At 40.7% G+C, this 21,907-nt stretch overlaps 1 protein-coding gene across 5 annotated transcripts in view; it reads right to left on the reverse strand.

Moving 5' to 3' along the window:
• Nucleotides 1–204: 204 nt before the first annotated feature.
• The window catches only part of CNKSR2 (connector enhancer of kinase suppressor of Ras 2), a 210,175-nt gene continuing 188,472 nt past the window's right edge, over nucleotides 205–21,907 (reverse strand). For 2 of the 5 annotated variants that reach the window (XM_027731127.2, XM_027731128.2), the window contains 2 exons: nucleotides 5,793–5,989; nucleotides 205–2,736 (listed from right to left, as the gene is read on the reverse strand). In XM_027731127.2, the coding sequence (XP_027586928.1) occupies nucleotides 2,521–2,736; nucleotides 5,793–5,989 (413 nt within the window). In that variant the 3' untranslated portion in view covers nucleotides 205–2,520. Of the gene's footprint in view, nucleotides 2,737–5,792; nucleotides 5,990–15,114; nucleotides 18,062–21,907 lie in introns of those variants that run through there. The other 3 variants (XM_027731123.2, XM_027731125.2, XM_027731124.2) reach the window with 2 other exon arrangements.

The following is a 21,907-nucleotide window of genomic DNA, read 5'->3' on the forward strand; positions in this document are numbered from 1 at the left end:
AGGTAACTGAAGGTTTTCAAAAGTCTTTATTCAGTGTCTGCCTACATATGAATCAGCAATAGCCCTTTTTGGCCATGCTGGCAGAGTTCGAACTCGGATAACAGAGGTACATAAAGGTACATGAAGCTGTGAAATGCAGGTAAAATGGTCAGATACCACAAAATAACTCTGGCATGGAGTAAATTGAATATTGAGTCATAAACGTTCATTTAAAAGCTAAATTTATTGTACTTCATTTTACAGTGTTCCCTTTCTAGGCTGAGAGTTAATACAATAAAAATATATATATAGAAGAACATTTAATACTCTTAAAAGAAGGCAGCACAATGAAGAGGACACATGTTCTTTGTCACTAGACTAGCTTAAAAAACTGTAATGTTTAATTTTCACCTTTAAAGCAATCAAGCTAACTTTACTAATGTAAAGTGCAGGCAGAATGGCTGTTGCATAGCAACAGATCTAAGTCTTCTGAACTGCCTTGGTTTTGACAAGGAATCAACTACACAATGTGCATATACATCCATCAGATATAAAGAGTTTTTCATATTAATATATTTACTTTTGGTCCAGTAAAACAATAGCAAGAGGATCTAAATGCTTGGGACAATAGCACAATCCATTTCAAGTCAAGCATTTTTTAAGAGAAATTTACAAAAACCTCACAAATTTAATATACAAGTCAGTACCCATGCAGTAAATAAATGTTCAGTTTATACAAACAATATTCTTCTAATAGTACAAATCTTACACTGAATCCAGAACTCTATACAAATGTTAATACATGATTTGTCAGCCATATCAACTTGAATATAGGATTACTGAAAATGGGCTACAGAAAGGCCACTCTTCTGTACAGTTGTGCAAAATCTGCAGAACATTTGCAATCCAAATGCAATAACAAGATAGGAAAAGAGAAAGGGGGAGAAGGAGGAAAAGAAAGAAAAAGAGAAAAGGGGAGAGAGAGAGAAAAAGAGGACAGAAGGAGAGGAATAAAATAAATAAAGAAGGAGAGAGAAGATAAATCTGTCCATTCTTTCCTTCATCCCTTCATGGATATAACTGCCAGGAAATAACAGAGCTCATAAAGTTTAAAGTACATTCACTGAGCTGTACAGGCAATAGTCTAAAGTTGGTTAAGAGTACAACTCGCTGTAAAAAGTATAAAGGAGGCTTTTCCTTTTCACATGAGCATTATTAGATCATGTCATGAGTCCTAGCTTATGCAGCAAAATACTGAAGAGCAGCAGAAATATTTTATCATGCTCTGATGACTTTTCAAAAACAAGCCCATAAAAAGTAAATACGTGACTTAAGAGTTCCCTCCTAGTTTTATTCCAGGCGTATGCCTGACTCTAAGGAGCCATTTCCACTCATATTCACTGGGTTGTCTCCAGCAGATCTCAAATCTCATGGAAGTTTAAAACATTTTAATTGGCTTGTGAACTCAGCAGAACCCAGAGACATCCCTTCCCCTTCAAAAGCAAACCAGAGGCTTTTTCACTCCTCAGTTATTTTTCAGGTTCTATGCTCAGCTCTGCTCTCATCATACATCTTCCCTGCATACAATACAGCTAAATTTCACAGCTCAGAAAACACATAGGAGACTACTTGAAAAATCCTATTCACTTCTTTTCTATTGTGGGAATCTTCAAAGCATCTCAGATTTGGAGCATTTCATTGGGAACCTTTTCCACTGTTGCTTTTCTGGGCAAAAGAAACGCTGCTACCAAGGATGTTCACAGGCTACATTTTCCCTTTTGCAAAATCTGCACATTATACTGATACCTTCTGTGCAAAAGCATCATCAATCACAGTACCTGGACTAATTTTTTGTTTTTAAATCAACCTAATGCGATCAAAAGACAACACACAATTTTGTTTTAATTATAATACAAACTATCATCCCTTTGCACTGATGGTAAACCTCAGCAACAGGCTTTAAAAAAGCACAAGGAAACAAGACCTAACCTTTTGATACTTAAATTCACATTAGTCCTTTTCTGTCTGTTGATTTTCACCTTTTTTTGTGCTAGACAAAACTGAAACATATACACTGCATTACACTTTTTCCCTGTTATTTAAGAAAACTCCTAGAGTTTCTCATTAAATATAAAAATTGGTTTTCTCCCACCACCAAAATAGTACCTGCACTCCAAAAATGCAATGCAATACTGGAATTATATAATATAAAATATCATTGTAAAATGACCAATAACAAAAGCTTTAGCACGTGGAACTTCCTGCATGAAGGCCACAGTCTTCCAAAAATGCTTTTAAATCCTTTTCTTTAATAGCTAAAGATCATGTTTGTTAATTCACAGAAAGTAAACACAAGCTGAGCATATAAAATATACAAATCTTCATTAAAGAAGTGGAATTGTTGACCATTGAAGGTTTACTTCACACAGCTGAGTAACATTAAAATATAATTTACTAGAGCTCTCACATATGGATATAAAAACTACTTTATGCACTTCAGTAAAGGGCTGGAGTGTAGCAAATGGGCAAAAAGAGAGACCTTTATACATGCGTTTCTATATAAGAGTGAGTGTGCGCTAAGGAGGATATAAGGGCATCAACCTCAGATGAGCCATTAACAGAGTCCCTCGGGGTGTTGCTTTGATAGATGTCCATGAAGAGATCGAGGTACATTTGTTTCCATTCTTGAAAGTCTCTAGATGTCAAAGCTGGATTATCCAGAACTTTATCTATAATGGCTACTTCTCCTTCCCTGGCCTGTGAGAGAAGAGGAAAAAGTATAGAGTTAACACAAGTGATGAGTCACTGAAAATATCAATCACATGGGTGGAAGGAGAGAAAGGAGGGGTGCAAACTCAAGCCACAGAGCCCCTAAAAGCACAAGGACTATGAGCCATATGACTGCTCACAAACAGGAGCCCTTTCTACAGGGTGTCACACCTCACCCTGTGAGCCCAGGGCTTCCCTCGCCTTTTCCAGCACCCTCAGAAACAGTCCCTATTCCCCCTCCTTGCCCCTTGTCCAGCCCAAGAAAAAGCAAACCCTGTACTGTTTACTATTACCTGCTTGCATTTCTCCAGATGGGTTTCACATAACAAAGTGCCATCTGTTTGCTCTTGATCAGCATCAGAAACACTGTGTGGGATGCAGACACATGGCCCCTCTGCCTGCCAGCACACCTAAGCCTTTTTACCAGGTTTCTCATGGGGGCATCTGAGAGCTACATTGCAAAGGCTTGTGCAAGGAATCCCATGTTAATGACAACTCATCTCCACTAAAGATCTAGTGTATGTGATGGTGTGGCTGACTGCAACTGCCTCCTACCACTGCAGAGGCAAAGAGAAGGCAGAAAAAGGTAAAATATAGCATAGCTGTTGATACCTCCTTATGCATCATTGAGGCAGGGGATGTGACTGTATCATGATCACTCTCTGGTGATTACTTTATAAGAGAGTTGACAGGCAGCTAGTATGGATCAGAGTAAGCCTCAGATATACCCATGGCCATTTCCAGTTGTTGAAAGTGGTGGAAGCTGGATGCCACAGACAAAAGCCTTGGAAGCACAGCTAACACACAGGTTTCCAGCAGTACTACTCTGTGCAGGAATGTTATGGTCACCAGCAATCTCCCCTCTAACCTCCCTGCCACCCAGGTTTCACACTCCTCATTTCTGACTCATATCTTCCATGTCCATACTATGTTAAATCTTTGTGGAGAGCGTGGTAAGGGGAAATATTAAGCCCACATTGATGGGACAGATCAGAAGCAGTACGTGGAAAAGTATTTTTCATGCTTTGCAAATAGCAGCTATTTAACACTACCTGCCAGAATATTAATTTTCAGAAACGGAGGAGCAAGCTGACAATGACCAGTGGAAATGAAATCATCTCTGCTCGAACTACCATAACCTGCTTCTCACAGGTTGTGTCTGGTCCCAAACCCCTGCACTACCATCCAGATAGCTTATACTCAGCAGCAGGAGAATGGTTTTGTGTTATCACAGGGAAGAGAGCAGAGGGGTTTTTCATTAAGGGCTTAGAAGACGGGACGAGCTAGAAGCAGTTTGGAGGGCTGTCTCAGGCTACTTTCATGTAGGATAAAATTCAAGGAGAGTTCAGAACATCAGCTCCAACAGGCCAGTGCAATTGCCTGCATTCAGGAAGGAGAAATCAAAGGCACTGATAAAAAGAATAACTGATTAGGTAACAGCAGGAGCTACTGGTAGATATGACTACCTGCAGTATGGCAGAGGCGGAGCTCTGGGCTATAATAGAGCTAGAAACTCATCATGAGTTACCATGATGTCATTGCAAAACAAGAATGTGCTACTCTACATTGTTGGTCTACACAAGAAACAGTAATTATCTGTCTTTGGCCCTTGTTGCTACTGTGTTTTCAATCATTGGTGTCATGTACTTAAGAATGAGTTGTGCAAATCATGGTATAAACAAGAATGCAGACAGGTTTAGAAAATATGGCTTATGGACAGAGAATGAACAAATTGTGTTTGCTTGGTCCAAAAGAAAGTTCCAGAGAAGCACAAAACCAGGCATCCACAAGGTCAAGAGGTTACGCTGGTTTTGGACTTCCCTGGAGGAAGGGGCTGGTTTTGGACTTCCCTTTCATTTGCAGGAAGCCATTGGTGTAATGTATCTCAGGTACCAATAAACACCAACAAGACAGACAATTCAGCACGGCAGCAAGTTGCTGATGCTGAACCAGAGCTTTTGTACAAGTGAGCCCGCCAGGGTGCAAAAGCACAGCCACAGTGTGAACCTCCTGCCACCCCAACGTGTCTGAGAGTATTGTGATTTTGTTTCAGTCTCGCAGGCTTCTAGAAGTCATGTGGAAAGCCTCTGCATCTTGACTTTTTCTGCCAGCCTCCAATCCTGCAAAGACTCACATACCCAGATAATAGTGCAAGGTGCCTTCAATGAGATGATTTTCAATGAGATGATACAATACAGTACAGAAAGTTAAGCATGCGTAAGATTATTTTCAGAATGGAGGCCCCACAGCATGAAAATAATATTGCTTAAATGCTCTTCCAGGTGATGGAAAACTAAATTAATTAATGTTGATAAAGCCCTCTTTGATGAAAGCTGTTACAAAATGCACTGTACAATTATCTGGTGACTTAAAACATGTTAATTTAATATAGTTAACATGGTCCCTGGGGAAATGTAGCTATTGTTTGCTGAAATCTCTATGAGGACAGAATTGAATGCTGTAACAAACAAAGGAATCTGACAAGGATGAGTTGTGGTACATTTAAAATAACCATAAAAATCTTCATATCTATCATTACCACTATTTATTTAATCAATTTTACTGATTAAATACAGTGATCCTACCAGCTTACACAGAAAGCAAGCACACAGTTTTGTCCTGGAACAAGCTCATCAAATAGAAAATAATCGAGTCTTGCAAGAGATACGCTCCTTTCCAAAAGGCTGGCTTTGCTTAACTTTAGACTTCGGCAATTACAGAGTGAGTGCATTTTGGTAAATGAAAATATTCAGGGACAAAAACAGGATTAAGGTTTTCTCCAACAATTTGCTATCAAATTCTGTTAAACTAGCTAGAGGAGAAGCTGACTGAGATTTAACCTGTGCAGAAATAAAAACTGATCCCCTCACTTCGACTGTTCTCCCAGGAATATTTTTCTCTGCTTTTTAAGCAGTGCTCCCCTGTGTCTCCCTTGTTTCTCACACCAGGTTCAGCCTGGACTCCAGCTGCACACAATAATCTCTGCTTACAATACAGCCCAATCCAACCCTGGGGTAGGATTTTTCCTCCCTCTTTTATCTCACCTTTAAAGTGCTTTTCAGAATTCGCAGCTGGTGCAGTTTTTCATTGACTACTGGATCGCTACATCTCTTTACAAAAGATTTCTTATATTCCAGCTTAGTGGAAATCCGGTGTTCTCCTAAAGGAGACAGGCTGGCCTGCTCCAAGGCTCTGTACAAATCTTGCAAGGAGTCTGCTGTTTTTTCCTCTATAGTTTCAACTGTAATGAGACAAAGGGAAAAACAAAAAAGGAGGAAAAAATAAAGAAAGGAACAAGGCATCATTAATGTGATTATACGAAGACCTATCAAACCTTCACAAAATGTTTAACAGGTTTAACTAGACCATAAGGAGAATATTTAACACCTCCTAAGTTCCAGAAAAAAGTGCTGTGACTGCTCCTTCTTGCTATTGCCTTCAGGAGAAAGGGATAAAAAATTTCAAAAATGTAAAATCTTGACCCACAGAGAATGAGGGGAAAAAAGAGAAACAGTGCAAGGTGTGATAATATTGGAGTGACTTACTGCCAGAAATAAGGTCTCTGGTATTGCAGTTAAATAGTGCTGGTGACTTCATTACTACAAGAAAAGGAAGCCCTGGAAGCATCCTGCTAAGGAAGCTATTAGGGATCAGATCTTGCCCCGAAAATGACAATAATGGCACTCAAGATTATGCTTGGGAAGGTGGCCTTGGAATGACACGTAATTTTCCTTTCTAGAAAAGTCCACTTATTTTTGACACTCTATAGTGTTGTTCAATAGTCAGTACTGTTGTCACTTGTGGTGGTTTTTAACTCTGCTATTACCTGAAGGTTCGGCAGCAGACTAGAGACTGGATATGATTGCATGTTCATGACCTGGCAGCATGGCAAACCAAATCAGAGCTGTTTGCACCATAGTTTGGTTTTTAAAAAATGAACAATATATTTACTATACAAAATATGCAAAAATATATAAATGTAAGAAATATTTATTTATTGTAGGTTTAAAAATATTTTTTCTAACTAGTACTGGAAGGATTTTAAAGGAAAAATAAAAAAGAAATGCCTTGCTTCTCTAAAAGCAAAACAAAGCAAAAGCTGGGGATGAAGTGTTACTCTGATATGAGCATCTGAAATGCTTAATTTAGAAAACATCAAACCACTTTAGCTTCTCATACACTGTTTCCCCTAGAGGAAACTGTTTGATAATTCCATACAAACTTTGCAAGTGCCAGGATTAGCAGAGTGGTGACTAGGAGAAGCCAGGGCAGCCTTGGGGAGCAACCAGCCAGTGGGACAGGTAGCTCTGTTCCTGCTGCCCCTTGCATGCTGACACAAGTGCTCATGTAACAGACACTGCCTGTGCATGGCCTTCTGGTTGTTTCCAAAGCCCTTGGGATCCTCTCACCCAGTCTTGGCTTTCACACTGGTGTATGTTTTTCTGTTTCAAGGTGCCTGTGTCCTCAGGATGCTTTCATGAAAGCTCTTGTAGGAAGGTTGTTTGATTTTAGCATTAGTTTTACCCCGTGATTGACCCTGCACCGAGACACAGTCATTTCCACTGGCTGAAAGTTTAGCACATACTGAAGTACGTTTAAGTAAAGAACCTCAGTATCCTCAGGTGATTAGAGGTTTTTTTATCGATCCCCAAAAGAGAAAACAATTCGTGTTTAGAAGTAACATTTCTAGCCCACCTGAGGCAACATCCCATTCGAGCCCATACTATGCAGTATGGCATAGTATACTATACTTCAGGCTCAGCAAGTCTAGAAACGCAGATCTCCTCACTCCATCACAAGAAGTGTTTGCATTTGTATAGATCTTTATACAATCCAAGAATTTTGTAATCAGCAACTGATCTAGCTGTATCTCTCATCAGTTTATTAATTTGGCAATTGTTTTTAAAGAACTCATTTTAATTTTTTTTTTTTTTCAGAAGAGATATAGAAGTGAAGAAAAGTTGGAGAATTTTTATCGATGGAAGTGTTGTGGGCCTGTACAGATCTCCCTAAATTCTCCCATTGTGTGCTACCCTGTGGGCAAGCTGTGTTCCTCGCTGTCAGTGGTGGCCAGGACTGAAAGAAAAAGAGAAATGATATGCATTTCTCTTTCTTGTCAATTTCTTTCTTCTTAAAACATCTAATGTGCTAAAGGGCAAAACATTCAGTAGCTGAATACTTAAAGAGTGGTTAAAATCTCCTGTGGTCTTGATTTTCATGCTTTTTTAAAAAGTCCATGCAGCACTGGATCAGAAGTTTAGGATCTCTATCAGTTTACATTGCTGAACACTGATGTGATTTGCTAAAGGGCAGTGGAAGAAAACCCTCCTGAGGGAGTATTTTACATCTGTTGCTCTCTCTCTCATCTTTTGTTATGCAAGCCAAAAGAGATCTTTCCTCAGGTGCCTCTTCCCCAGCAACCTTGCAAAGGTTGTACACTCAGGGGGTTAGTACAGGGATGGCTTGCTGAAGAAGCAAGCCAGCACTCTGACTCCATGCTATCTGCATTCACTTTGCTAGAGTGATATGGAGCCTGGAGTGGCAACCAGCCACCACATGCAGGCTTGCCATCAAAAACCCATGGCTTCCTAAAAAGGAAATGGAAGGAAAAAGCTCCGCACCAAAGAGAAGGACAGCATTTGAGTTCATCCTTGAGGTTCAGTACTGAATGACAAGTGCCTTTAACGAATCTGGATAGCAACATGGTCCCTGCGGGTCTAAACTCCTTGCTGGGGGGCTTGTCCTGCCCTCCCTCCCCACGCTGCTAGCCTGGGGATCTGCATGGCTGGTGCTCCTCAGGGCTCACCTCCTGGGGCAGGCAGCCACCACTCAACAGGCCTCAGAGGGACTGCAGACAGCGGACTTGTAACCTCGTCCCAGATGAGAACAGCTCTGAAACTGCACAGGAAGAGGTACAGGACTGTGGGGGCAGGACACAGGCTGAGTTAGGCAGCAGAACACTGACAGAAGGTCTTTGGAATGCATCAGAACATCCACTCAGCTGGGGTTGCCACCCCAGACCCTGTCACTGCCTGGGTCACGTAGCTATGAGCGGCAAGTCAAAAAGGGAACAGGATTTGCTAAAAAGGAAACAGGAGGGAAGAAAAACAGCAGATCCCTTAAATGCCTTGCTGCTGCTGAGGCTGGGGAAGCTTTAAAGAGGGCAAGACATTGCCTTGTTCCACCCATGGTGAGGGAGAGGGCAGTGGGCATCATGCAAAACACATCCCAAGCCCTTAATATTTTCCAGAGAAACACTGAAGGTGGTGGTGCTGCTGCTCTCAACGGCTCTCAGTAGGCGGGAATGAGATTACAAGCACATCTCCCCTCCCTCAGCCTTCTGCTAGAGCCTTTGATTGATTTCCTGTAGGTGTTGGTGAAACCCTTGGCACCATAAAGCATCTGATGTATGCTGCTAGATATAGGGTTGAGCTTAAAACATGTTTTCTTTTTTTAAATTGGTGGGTTTGTATGCAAGCCACGCTATTATAGCAGGGTTGTCTCTTTAAGGAAGAATAAGGCCTCTGTTAATGGCTTGTTTAAGTAGAAAATGTGGCCTGATAGGATTTGCAGATGACCTCAGAACAGCAGCCAACACAGCAGTTGTTTTTCACCCTCACTTGGCTGCTGAGTCACAAGTTGCATCTTTCCTGTTCCTCAGAATACACTGCTGGGTTGCTGTTTCCACACACTGCTGAAAAGAAAGGTCTCTTCTCTGAAGCAGTAATTTTGTCCCCAGTCCCACCCAAACCTGAACAACTCTAACTCTGGAGCAGAAATAAAGCTGCACAAACTCTGCAACACACCGGATCTAAATTCAGAACCATATCTCCCAAATGCAAGAATACACTGGCACTACGCTTGGTAACAATAAAGCTCCTGCTGTCTTCAAGTAAATGCGAAGACATTTGCATTAAATTCAGGAGATAAAGAATACATGTAAATGTCATTATATTCCATTATTCTGCTTTCCATAGGAGAAGTTTCTGAACTTTTTGTACTTTGCCCTCACTTAGAATGCAGTAAATATTTGTATCTACTTTTACATTTTCTCAGGAGAGAGAGATGGAGACTATAGCTGAGTGGGTGAAACTCTGGTGAGAAATGGTTTGGGTTCTTGGCATTCAGGAAAAACTGGTGGGATTTCTTACAGTGCGTTGTCATTTGTTGTTGAAAAGAGCTCTGTGATGTACTAAGTGTTACCACCTCCTGGCTCCATTTTTACATTATTTCCCTCTTATAAACCAAGATCTTAAGAGCAACAAATAAGAGCACCAGACACTTGACAGAAAAGGGACCAGAGAGAAACAGTTAACACTGGTATTTACATGGATCAAGGGATGGCTGCTCTGTATAAAATTATGATTCAGGAAGATGGTACTGAATTAGAACCATGCAGAAGGTCACCACTGCAACCCAGCTGGCCAACACATTGCTCTCTGGACTTAGAGAATCTCTAGGCACACAATTCTCATAAATCTGCTCTCTATGTATGGAATAACCTCTAACAATTTTCAGAGGAGGTCCTTGTGCTCCTGTGATTCACTTTCCCTGTAAAAGCTCAAGCCACCAAAATCTTGCATGGTTTTCCTCTTTCAGTGAGGCACCAGAGGAGCCAGTGATTTCACCTGGGGCTATGAGCACACAGAACTGCCCATGCAAGGATAGTGCCACGCAGTTAATCATAAATTTTGTCACCTGCTCTGCTGACAAAGGTAATATTTTTCAAGGATCAAAGCTTTCCATTGGGGGCCCTTTGGACTTTGCCGGTGCTTCCAGACACCTCTCAGGCTCAATCCTGTTGCCTTTAGACTTCTCACCCCGACTGGTGGACACCACTGCCACCCTGATGGCATTCTCCATTTTCCTGCTATCCTCTTTTCTGCTTGATACCTTTACAGCTTAGTGACGCACTTTCCTTCACAGCTCCTCTCACGCACGCCCACTCCTCTCCTCACAATTAGCCCTGCATTTGAACAAAAGTACCACCCTCGGCAAATCCCCAGAAAGCCAAGCTGCTGTGAAGTCTGTGACAGGGAGTGAACAAGGCATAGTCAGACTGAAATCCCCATGCTCCACTGAAATTTAAACACCCACTTTCACTCCTTTCAGTGAGCTCTCTCTGTCTGGCAAACAAACCAGCTAAGCTCAGCTTTCCCAGATCTTAGAGAGGCAATTTTGTTAGAATATCTAAAGAATCACTAATTACATTAATTAACAGCTACCATGTTATTTCCCCCCTTCAGATCCCAAAGATTTCCTTCCAGTTTGAGAGCTACACCTTTATGCTTCACCTTTCGTGCAGGGGAGATATCTACATGAAGTGTCCCAGAGACTTTCTGCAAGTGGCTGTAAATGTTCCACCAAAGCAAAGAGCATTTCAGGCCTCTGGGAAATGGTCTCAAACTAGGTAAACCACTGTGCTGGAATGCACAAATATCTGTGCTTTTCTTTTTTTCTTTGCCTTCTTTACCTCGATGTGTCTGTGTTGGGAACAGAGAAGTTGGTCTGCCACAAGTTAACTAATAATTGATATAATCCAACAAAGCATTTTGTAATCGTCCTATGCCATAGAATGTCATCTCTGCCATAGAATGTCATCTCTGCCATGTCTAACAAAAGGGTCTGTGAAAACTTGCCCGGTTTTACTGGTAGGTGGGTAGAGCAGCAGACACATGTCTGCTGATCCTTTGGGAAGGGGGGAGCTTTCCATCCCAAACTCAGGATGTGCCTGAGGGGGGAGGGCAGGAGATGTAACATGGCCACAGAATGCAACAGCCTGGCTGGGCTTGTAAGTCCCAGGGTACAGTTAGGAGAGAGACAGAAAGAATCTCCCTATATTTAAGGTGAAAGAGTAGAAGGATGGAAGGAGAGTGGATGTGGATTTTAGCTGTGTTGCAGGGAAGGGGAGAAAAGAAATCCTCCAAAGAAGTAGTTGTTGGTTTCTCAGTGCAAGGCTCAAATCCATCTGTGCTGCTGTTCAGGTCAATCTCTAAGAGTCCAAACTGTGCAAGAGGGAGACATACCCAAATGCTTATAAAGCAAGGATCCAGGAATTAGTCATTTTTTACACTATTTGGATGGCTGGTTGGCAGACAGAGCTAGGTATTTCCTTTCCCCCACCAACTACAAGCTAAAAGGAACAAAATGGTGAAATCAATGAAAGGCTTACAAGGAGGTGGTGTCTCCACAGCTGTGTGATGTGTATGAGGTCACCCCTACACAGGTATGGAGTGAGCCACAGTGACATAGAAACTCAGCTCCTGGTAGGAAAATGTTACCAGCCACATCCCTAATTGCTGGGAAAAGGAAGAAGCACCACTGTGTTTAGGCTTGACATGGTACATCAGGCAGGAGGTGCAACAAAACGCAGGTCTTCATGGAAACAGCTGCTAATCATCTGCTCTGGGTAATATAGAGCAGATTTCCCTGTTAAAGTACAAATAGCAACCTGTGCCATCTACTGAGCCACATTAAAATCAAGGCCTGATTGAACATATGATTACGCCTGTGCACATATATATTATATGTATGTCTATACATATACATGTGTATATTAATGCTTTCCACAAGTGAAGGAAAGTTTAAGCAAGCTGAATTAAAGCTGGGGGCTTCTTGTGCAGTGCTTGGTCTTTGCAATCCTTCTCTCAGGTATTGCTTCCCTTTGCCTGGCCTTTTCTGTTCGTGTACTCCTCCATCCTTTCTGGCCCTGTATATGTGAAAGTGCAGGATTTTTCCCAAAGTCTTGAGTCAAAGAAGGGAGGAGTGGTGTTTAAAACCAAGCTTTGATCCATCCATTTGGTGAAATATTAGTGGCTGGAGGATCATTAAATTTTGTATTTATTATTTTGTATTTATTTAACACATGTATTAAATCTGCATTTTATACTATCCTTTCCTCTAAAGGGGAAGTATTTTTGGTTTACCAGGATAGCTGGTTTCTATTCTCCCCTATTACATAAACCTGCAGGCAAAAAAAAGATATTCCCTAGGGATGGTGTTTACTGAAAGCACCAACACAACAGAGCCCTGCAACACGCTGGAGTTTTCTACCCAAAGGTATGAGGCTGCTTCTTCTCTCACATGCATGGGCATAAATTGATTTCTTGAAATAAAGTGAACTGTGCAGGCAAGTGGAAAACTCATTTCCCACAGGACAGATATCTGAGGGTATTTTCCACTATAACCAGGTTCAATCAGAAGCAGATAGGTACCATAACCACTTTTAAAAGATCCAGCCCTAGCTTCTCTAAGGCCTGACAGATGCTAAACCTTTGCTGTGGCACCAATGGTCTAATTCTTTTTGTGAACTATTTATGACACTAGCAGTCTTCCTTTTGGATCAGCAGATCCTGGCAAATCTCCCTTCCACTGAAGTCGCTCTTCTGGTGATGTCTGAAGGACAAGCTGCCTACACCTTGTCACAGCCTTGTGAGCCCCCACTGCCCTGCAGGCTGCAGTGTGAGCTGGCAGGGTGAAGCATGTTCAACCTCCACCCTTCACGCTGGTCTTGCTGTAAGTCTCACACTCAGCCACCTCTCTTCAGCTTTCCATGCCACTGGAATTGTTTATTAAAAACAGCTGACACTAAGCTCAACATTAGGAAAAATCCTCGATGTCTCTCCCTTGCAGACCTGCATTGTTGAGCTGGCAGTAACATTTAGCCATTTTCAGCATCCACTTAGCAATGAAGTACAGGCTAATGGGTTAATATGTTATTGAGAAGGGAAAACACAGGGAATAATTAGCTCATTCTGTTTGTGCTGCCTCTTGACAGCTCTTACACACCTCAAACGAGTATCAGGAGTAGCTCCCTCTTGACTCCCAGCCCTGTTGTTTCATGGGGTTATATTGGTATGCTGTGATTTCAGAGAGGGCATAAGAATGAAGTAACTCCAAAGCTTCCCAAAGTAACAGGGAATTCTGATCAATGGCAGAACTTTTTGGCAGTAGTGTTATAATTGCATCTATTTTGTTTTTGGACATGGTACTTTACTCATTAGGTTGCCTACGAAGGCACCAGTTTAACCTTTATTTGCTGACCTGATTTTAGTGACTCTGGGAGAATTTTACACAACGAAATAGGATATCCTGACATTTTTCTGTGCCACACATTGATGTAAGTGCTGTTTAACTTTACAACAAGCTACCAATGCTGAAGTGAAATAAACAGATCAAGTACATTTTGATGGTACACTTCCCCCCGGGGCCCCTGCCGTTCAGAAACAATGAAAAACTTGTATTTATGAGGTAAGGCAGGAGCTGGAGCAAACTGGGTAAACTGCCATACATCTGAGGATGCTGTGACTTCTAAGCAGGATGAGGAGGTCCCTAAGTATAAAATCTCACAAGCAACACAGGGAAGCAGTTACTCTTTGGGGAAAATGTTTTGGGTTTTTTTTTGTTTTTTCACAAACCTAAGCTGTTACAGCACTTGAAGTTGTGAAAGGTTAAATGACAAACGATATGGACCCAGCAACATTACTCACCAGTCAGAATCAAGCCACAGTCACGCTCAACAGCAATGCCTGTCAAGGTTTATGGGACTGATACCTGAAAGTAATCCTGAATGGAAGGGGTAACACCCACCCAGAAAATGAACTCTGCTTCAGGCTACATCTGAAGTTGTTAATTTGTATGAAAATGTAGCACCATGAGTGAAGTTTTCAAAATCACTTGCATCACTTAGGAATTGCAATCCTACTTTCAATATGAAAGAAACATGGAGGATTAGTGTGGGGCACATGGGTGGGGGGCAGACTGATTTAATTGCCGTCTCAGTTACCTATGTAACACACTGAGGTCTGTTGGGGAAGCACCTCAGGAGGCATTTCGGAAAGGGGCCTGAAATACTTCCCAAAATGTTATCCCAGAAGATATCATATTTATTCAGATATTCAGATTTATTATTGAATATATAATTGCACATGTTATGATAGCTGCACTGACTAGATTCCAGCCTAATTAACCTGCACCCTGATTTACATGTTATTTTTGTAGGGTACGACACTGCCAAATATTAAGCACTCCCTGTCAGCTGCTGAATGCACATCACACCACCATGGTCTGTAAGCACTGCAGAGAGTTCAAAGTTTTTCAGAGCAGAAGCTCTGTGACAAGAGAAATGCAATAATACTTTGTGGCTTCTCTAGACATTATTCACGTCATCAGATGTCATAATGAACTTGTGAACACGTAGGGCACCTCAACATAAAGTGCTCTCTCAAAACCGGCGTGAGAGTGGTCACAGCAGAAAGCTTCGTTCCCCATCCATTGGGCAGAATGTGTTCACCACAAAAGAAATAAGAGAAAGGAAATGAACATCAGCCCTGACAGACAACGGTTACGCAAATGCAAGACTGAAAATTTGCTGGCTTATTTCCTTTATTAAGCCCAAAATAACACCTTTAAAAAATCCTGACTTCATGAATAGATCAAATGCCTTCATTAAACAAACATTTACTGCCATTTTCTATACTTTATTTTAAGGCATACAGAAAAATATTTAACAAATGTGTATGCAATTAAATGCCGGGGACTGCTAATTACAGCCCTTCTGAATGCCTCTGCAAAACAAAGATACTCAATACAATACGTCAGAAAGGGTGGGGAAAAGAAAGAGAGGAAGCTGTAGACAATCTAATACGCATTAGCGCAGATATATGCTGGCCTTTGGCTACAACCAGCAAATAAGCCATCAGTGTAACCCCAAATGGCAGCCAAAGGACATTTTAGAATCACATCTTTGCTTCTGCTTCTCTAATTCATTTCCAAAACATTTCACCTCTAACTAATTATGGACTTTAATGACAGAATGTAAAGGACTGGCTGGGGTTGCAGGCCATTCAAACAAGGCTTTAATGACATATCCTTCAGGTTGCAGAATCCTTATATACTTAGCAGTGATTTATCATCCATGGCAGAGGCAGGTACTTCAAAGGCAACCTTATATAAAAAATAAATTCTGCCTTTGCCAAGCATTGGAAAGAGCACTAAATTAAATTTTAAAATCAATTCCTACAGACAAGAGAGTCATAAAAACTCAGTGAGTTTGTCTATCTGGCCAACAGGCAAAAATTTATGACAGTACAGTTTTGTAATCAATAATAGCAATACAGTGTATGCTTCTGATTAGAAAAAATTAAAGATGCCAAAACAACATTGCTAAATATTTAGGCTGATTTGTGACAGTCCCATTGAGCAGAAACATAAAACATGCATTTTGATGAATTTCCAACTAGTTTATGTCATACTATGCTTTTTATTTTTTCAAAAAAGAATATTAAAACTATTATAAGCTTTGTCACCTGCTATAAGGCAGAATGAAGTAATTTTATTCACTGCACATTTCCTGTTTGTGAGGCAAAAAAGCATAATTTACTTCTTTATAAAAGGGAAATATATATAACTATATATATATATAATTTTATTGGTATTAACATAATGCAATACCATACATTGAGCAAACAGAAAGAAAACATTTCAAAATACATTTTTTAAAAGTATCTCCCCGTAAGATAGTATGAAATATCAAGTAATTAGCATTAACATTATTACAATACACCCTTAGCCAAATATATTAAGGAAAATTCACATTCTAACCACAGAGATAGAGGCAAACATCAACCCATAGGGGACTCAGAACATAATGATAAATACAATATCTGAATCTACTTCGAGTGACATCCAGACAAATACTGGCCCCAAAACAGCCCTCTGGAGTCTGGGTGTTATACAGAGAATACTTTGTGCCTGCTTGGCCAGGCAGCATCACTCACATGTTTAAGTCCTAGAAGATAAAGAGGAACTGAAGAGTTTAAGTGCAGAGTCTAATAAATCTCAGCGTGAGGTATCTTCTCCGTCATCATCCAAACGAGTGCCAGTGTACCCTCTGGTAACTCATTACAAACCATTAGATAAATGCAAGTCTCCAAAAGGTCTGTACATACCTCCACTTGACAGAATACACTTAGTTTAGCATGACACAGTAAGGTGACTTCCTTCACTAATGTGAAGCACGCTTAAATGACACGACTCTGTCTGGTTGGCCTGAATGGGTTCACTGGAGTTCAGTACAAGCAACAGGATTTTACAGTTACCATGGCTGAATCCCTCTTTAATTCCTTGAGGTGTGCAGAACAAAACTGAGTGACATCAAAGCCCTTCCCCTGCCAAGACCCTCTTCCCCTTCCGTTCTCCCGTGCGGGGGGCAGTATTTTCTGCAAATGTGCTCCATGTAGACTGGATCTGACTTTGTGCCTAGTCCCATTGTGGAAAGGGTGCATTCTTCAAAAGACTGGCCATGCCCTTTGACACCTTCCTGGAGGCCTCATATTCAGGCATGTGGTTGTCTATGCTTTAACAGGTCTGTTCTCTGTTATAAACATCAGAGTTATTCAGGAAGAACTGACTTTCTGAACGGAGGCCATTAGGTTTCTTGCAAGAGGCTGAAGTTGAATCTCCGTCGTGCCAATTCTCTAATGATAAGTTTATCAACCTTTGAGTCCAATCGGTTCAGTGCCAAGAGATGTGGATCCCATTTGACATGGAGAGGTGCTATCAACTCTCGCAGTGTATTAGCCTAATATGATAAAGCAGTGATACAATATGTTGAAAGATCTGTGATGTGCCATTATTTCCATATCATATTAGTAAATTAGAAATACTACCATGCAAACAAGAGCAAATAGCAAATCTGGCATACAGTAGCAGCACTACAGAGCCTTTCTAATCTGCATGCAGCTATGCTCATGAGGACAGAGACATGGCACTGTTCTGCTATTACACCTCACTCCATTAAAATATCCATCCCTGATGCAAAAGAGGTATTTAGGGCAGAAAGTTATATAATCGCTTTTTGTAGATATGCTTTAAAAAAGAAAAAAGAAAATAACATAACAAAGACCAATTAAAAAAAAACAAAAACAAACAACCCACAAATAAAACAAGAGAACAATACACATCCTAACCAACTTGGGTTGGTTTTATCCATGTTGAAGACACATTAGCTCATTTGGAAGCACTGGGAAAGAGTCACTTGAATGAGGAGAATGGAAGCAAAGAATGTGCCCCAAATCCGCCAAATGTTCTACAAACACAGAAAAATATCCTGGTGGTAACTTATGCGTGAGCTATAAAAAGAGGTGGCACAACACAATCTGGCTCCTTTCGTTCTCCTAGCTGACAGTCCAGCGTTGTGCAACGTTGGGTGGAGGATAAGATACAGAGCTAGGAGATCATGTGATTTTGCAACCACACTGACATTACATACTTCCATAAGCTAGGGCTTGAGAACTCGAGAATCTTTGTGGACCTGTGTTAGCAAAGAAAAGAGAAAGAGAGAGGTGGAATAAACAGCATACAGCTAAGTTGTTTACTTAGAGTTTCTGTATGGATATGCAGTCTCTGCACACAGGCAATTTCAAAAGCCAGGCTGCTCTCAGTTCATTCCCTATTCTATTGTCTACCACACTAAATTGTAATACAAAAATGAAACTCCATGGATCTTGAAATCCATTGCCATTTTAGTTCCCAGATATGAAAAGCTGGGGGATGTTCTGTTGTTATAAAAAAAACACTTTGGGAAAGAGTTCAACTGTGCATAATGTAAAGATGTACAAATTCAATCCAATTTAACTGGTGAGACTTGTTCAACCTTTGTTAAAAAGAATTTTTTTCCAAAAGGCAAGATGAAAAGGAAGGAAAATATGAAGCATTGCCATTTGTATACTTGAGCATATCACAAAAGGTCTAGCAAGCAGAAAAGAAATGTCTCAGTGACAGAAAGCACAAGGTAGAAAGAATCCCAGATGGAAACGTTGGTGCCATTTACTCCACCCACGGCAGCAATTGGAAAATGAGTTTCCAGAGAGGCAGAGGGTGAGCAATCCTATATGGAACTCAAAGCGAGTTCAGCCTCTCCTCTCTTGCTGAGATTTCCTGGGACTCTGCACGTCAACAAGGAGAGGAGGAAGAAGAAGGGTGAGGAAAACAGTTTATATAACTAAATTCTAAATACAGCAGTCAAGAGAAACTTTTACATAACCTATTGTTTAAAATAAAAAACATTTGATTCTACAACCAAAATGAAAAAAACAAACCCAACCCCCAAAACCAAAACCCAACCTCCAAAAAAACAAAAGGCCAAACGAGCACATTTCATGACTCATGGGACCGAGGAAAGGGAGACTTTGCAGAGTACAAAAGGGAATGTTTTTCACATTTCATCCTGTTTTATACAAAGAACAGTCACGGCATTGAAAATATGAGTCTTGGATTTGTTTGGAAAAAGGCACTAAGTGAAAGAGGATACTACTGCCTCATGGGTATGAATTTTGCAGCTTTAGGAGATCCTATCATCTCATGGCTGTTGTTCATATAACTTTATCTCTAAAAATTCAGAAAGTTTGGTTTCAAAGGTCAGGCTTTGGCAAAAGAAACTTCCCTTTTTGTGAAACAAGGTGGCTATGAAATAAAACAAGATTATTAAGTTAAGGCAAGGGCACTACCTAGCAGATGTCTATACTCTTCTACACGCCCTGCTGAGGCTGGCTGGGACACGTCCTCTGTGTCTGTGGAAGAACTGTGTTGCCTTCAACAGATGGTGGGACAGAACTTGTTTTATGTACCTAAATTTTGCATGAGAAGAGTATTTCTGAAAAAAACTGCTAGTAAGACACTTCTGTAAAGACTATTTAGTAATATAACTAAGGCCTGATTATACAGGCCTATCATCAAACATTGGTAATTTTTTGCTGTCCCAGTTTGGATTAGTCACTCTCCATGAACAACCTTTCATTAGGACCTCTTAAGGTAAGTGGTAGCATACACTGTCCTATTTATCTGAAGGTGAATATAATTATCAAGCACTAGGGAGGCTTTTCCAAAGAGATCTTCGATATCACTTACTGATAGTAACTAAGAGTTTAGAAATTCTGCTTTTTAGTAGCAAAATTATTTTTCCTTATCCTTATAAACCCCTCATTTTCCTTCTGTATCACTAGCATTAGCAAAATGATTTATGTAAAAAATCTCCAGCATATGGTTTTGTTTCTAGATAAGGTGATTTTTTTTTTTTTAATTTGTTTTAAAGGAGAACAAATACAAATAACAAAGAACAGCAACGTGCTTTTGGATGAATACTTATTGACACTACAACTTATGAAACTCATGAGACTTGCAAACATTTTGAAAAATAAACCGACTGCCAATCACATACAAAAATTAACATGACCCTGTGAATACAGTAAAGTGAAATTCTGCATTTATCAACCAAATCATGTTTGTATTATGAGAAGAGTTTTACAGCAAATGATTTCCCCAGAGTGGTTACAGAAACAAAAGTGCCTGCTGTAAATCTCTGCCTATTTCTTCAGCTGATGTGGTCATGGAAGATGTGAGGAATCTTATGTCTGAGCAAACCTGTAGCAGTAAGGTAGGTACTTTACCCATCTAAAGTGGTGAAGACAGAATGCATCGGGGCTGGGACCAACCTACCAAGCAGGAGCAAAGGCAGCTTTACAGACCTTTCCAGGTATGCCACCAAGTGTCAAAAGTAAAGGGGAGGAGAAAGTCCTCACCTGAGAGAAATGTTTGAGGGTCACAATAAGTAAGGTCTCAAAATGGCTCTCACACAAGAAGTCCTATATAAGCAAAGGGACACAGAATATGATACAACTAATTCTTTTTCTCTTCGAGACCTATTTATCAAGAATAACAGCACACCACCAGTCACTATTGAGAAGGTAACACGTTAAGGTTTTCACTTTGATGTGTTTTTTAATAAAATGCATAACATTTTACTGCTGCCATTTAAGAGTACACTTTCTTATGAATGTTCACATTATCTATTTTGCCTAAACAGAGTACAAGGCATCTGGCATGTTTATGATAACTTTACTTTTTAAAGAAGGGTTAGGTTGAAACTTTGGAAATAGGTACTTAAGTTTTAGAAAAGGAAATTTCAGGCTTCCCATCTAGAGTGGCAATCAGTAAAACGTTAACTGCCTTTCCTTCACTTGTATCCTATTCTGTGTACATATTTCTACATCTGTCTATATATTCATGAGAGTAAAACTTTGACTGGAAACTCTTACCTATTATCTAGTTCAATAATGAAGCATATCTAGTTATGTATATTCCCCTACATGTAAATACTATGTGTGAGTAATCAGGCTCTGAACAAGAACGAATGCAAACAACAGTGGGAAAAAGAAAACCTTCCCCATGTATCACAAACTGCTACCTGGCTGCTTCTGTTAGAAGCCCATTGGCAGATACATCTTCCTCCTTACCAAGGAAATGGCTCAATGCTATTTGACACAGAGTCCTTGGGAGGAATGCTGGCAGATCTGCAAACTGTCTATTGCTCAATGGTGGGAAGCTCCTACCATTTCCAGGACTGCTCAGGTCTGGGACAGATGCCACGCACAGATGAAAAGGAGCTGATACAGAGGGTTTTGATGACACATCCAGTACAGCCTCCTGACACTATACTCCAAAGCAGCACCTCTTCCTGTAAGAAGTCCATTAGGTGTGGAAGCAGTAGCAGGAGTCACTCAGTACTCCTCTGGAGACTGAGTCACCGCACTAAAGGGTACTAAATCAAACAATGATAATACAGGAATATGCTGTCTACAAATAGCAAGTTTCAGCTTTTCCAACATCACAGTATATGCTTTAGTGTCCCTCCTGTCCCCATTGAGGAACACCAAGAGCACAAATGTTATATGAGAAAGCATCACGGTGAGGATGGGGGACGGAGAGGACAGATGGTGGTGTCAGCCCACGCATAACCTTCAGCTTCTGCTCCTCTGCAAGTGCTGCACTCGGCCCCAGGAGAACAAGGCAGTGGGAATTACAGGGCTCTGATCGGCAGGCATTTTTCCTTCCACTTACCACAGGATTTCTAAATCACAAATGTATCCTGGTTCTCCTATGCACTTCACGTAATTGAATTTTTATGCACATTCAGAGGGTGCAAGATGTAATCGGGACCTCAACGTCCCACTGGGCAATTTATAAATTCTGAGAATGATATTAAAATTTCTGCATGTTGGCATTCTAATTGCTGGATTACATGGAGACTTAAGTTACATAAGGCCATAGGACAGGCCTCACCCAGGAGAACTCTGTCACGTTCAAAAGAGAAGCACATAAA

Source organism: Pipra filicauda, unplaced genomic scaffold (assembly GCF_003945595.2).
Source record: "Pipra filicauda isolate LSUMZ 115617 unplaced genomic scaffold, ASM394559v2 scaffold12_size5214236_pilon, whole genome shotgun sequence".
Lineage (NCBI taxonomy): Eukaryota > Metazoa > Chordata > Aves > Passeriformes > Pipridae > Pipra > Pipra filicauda.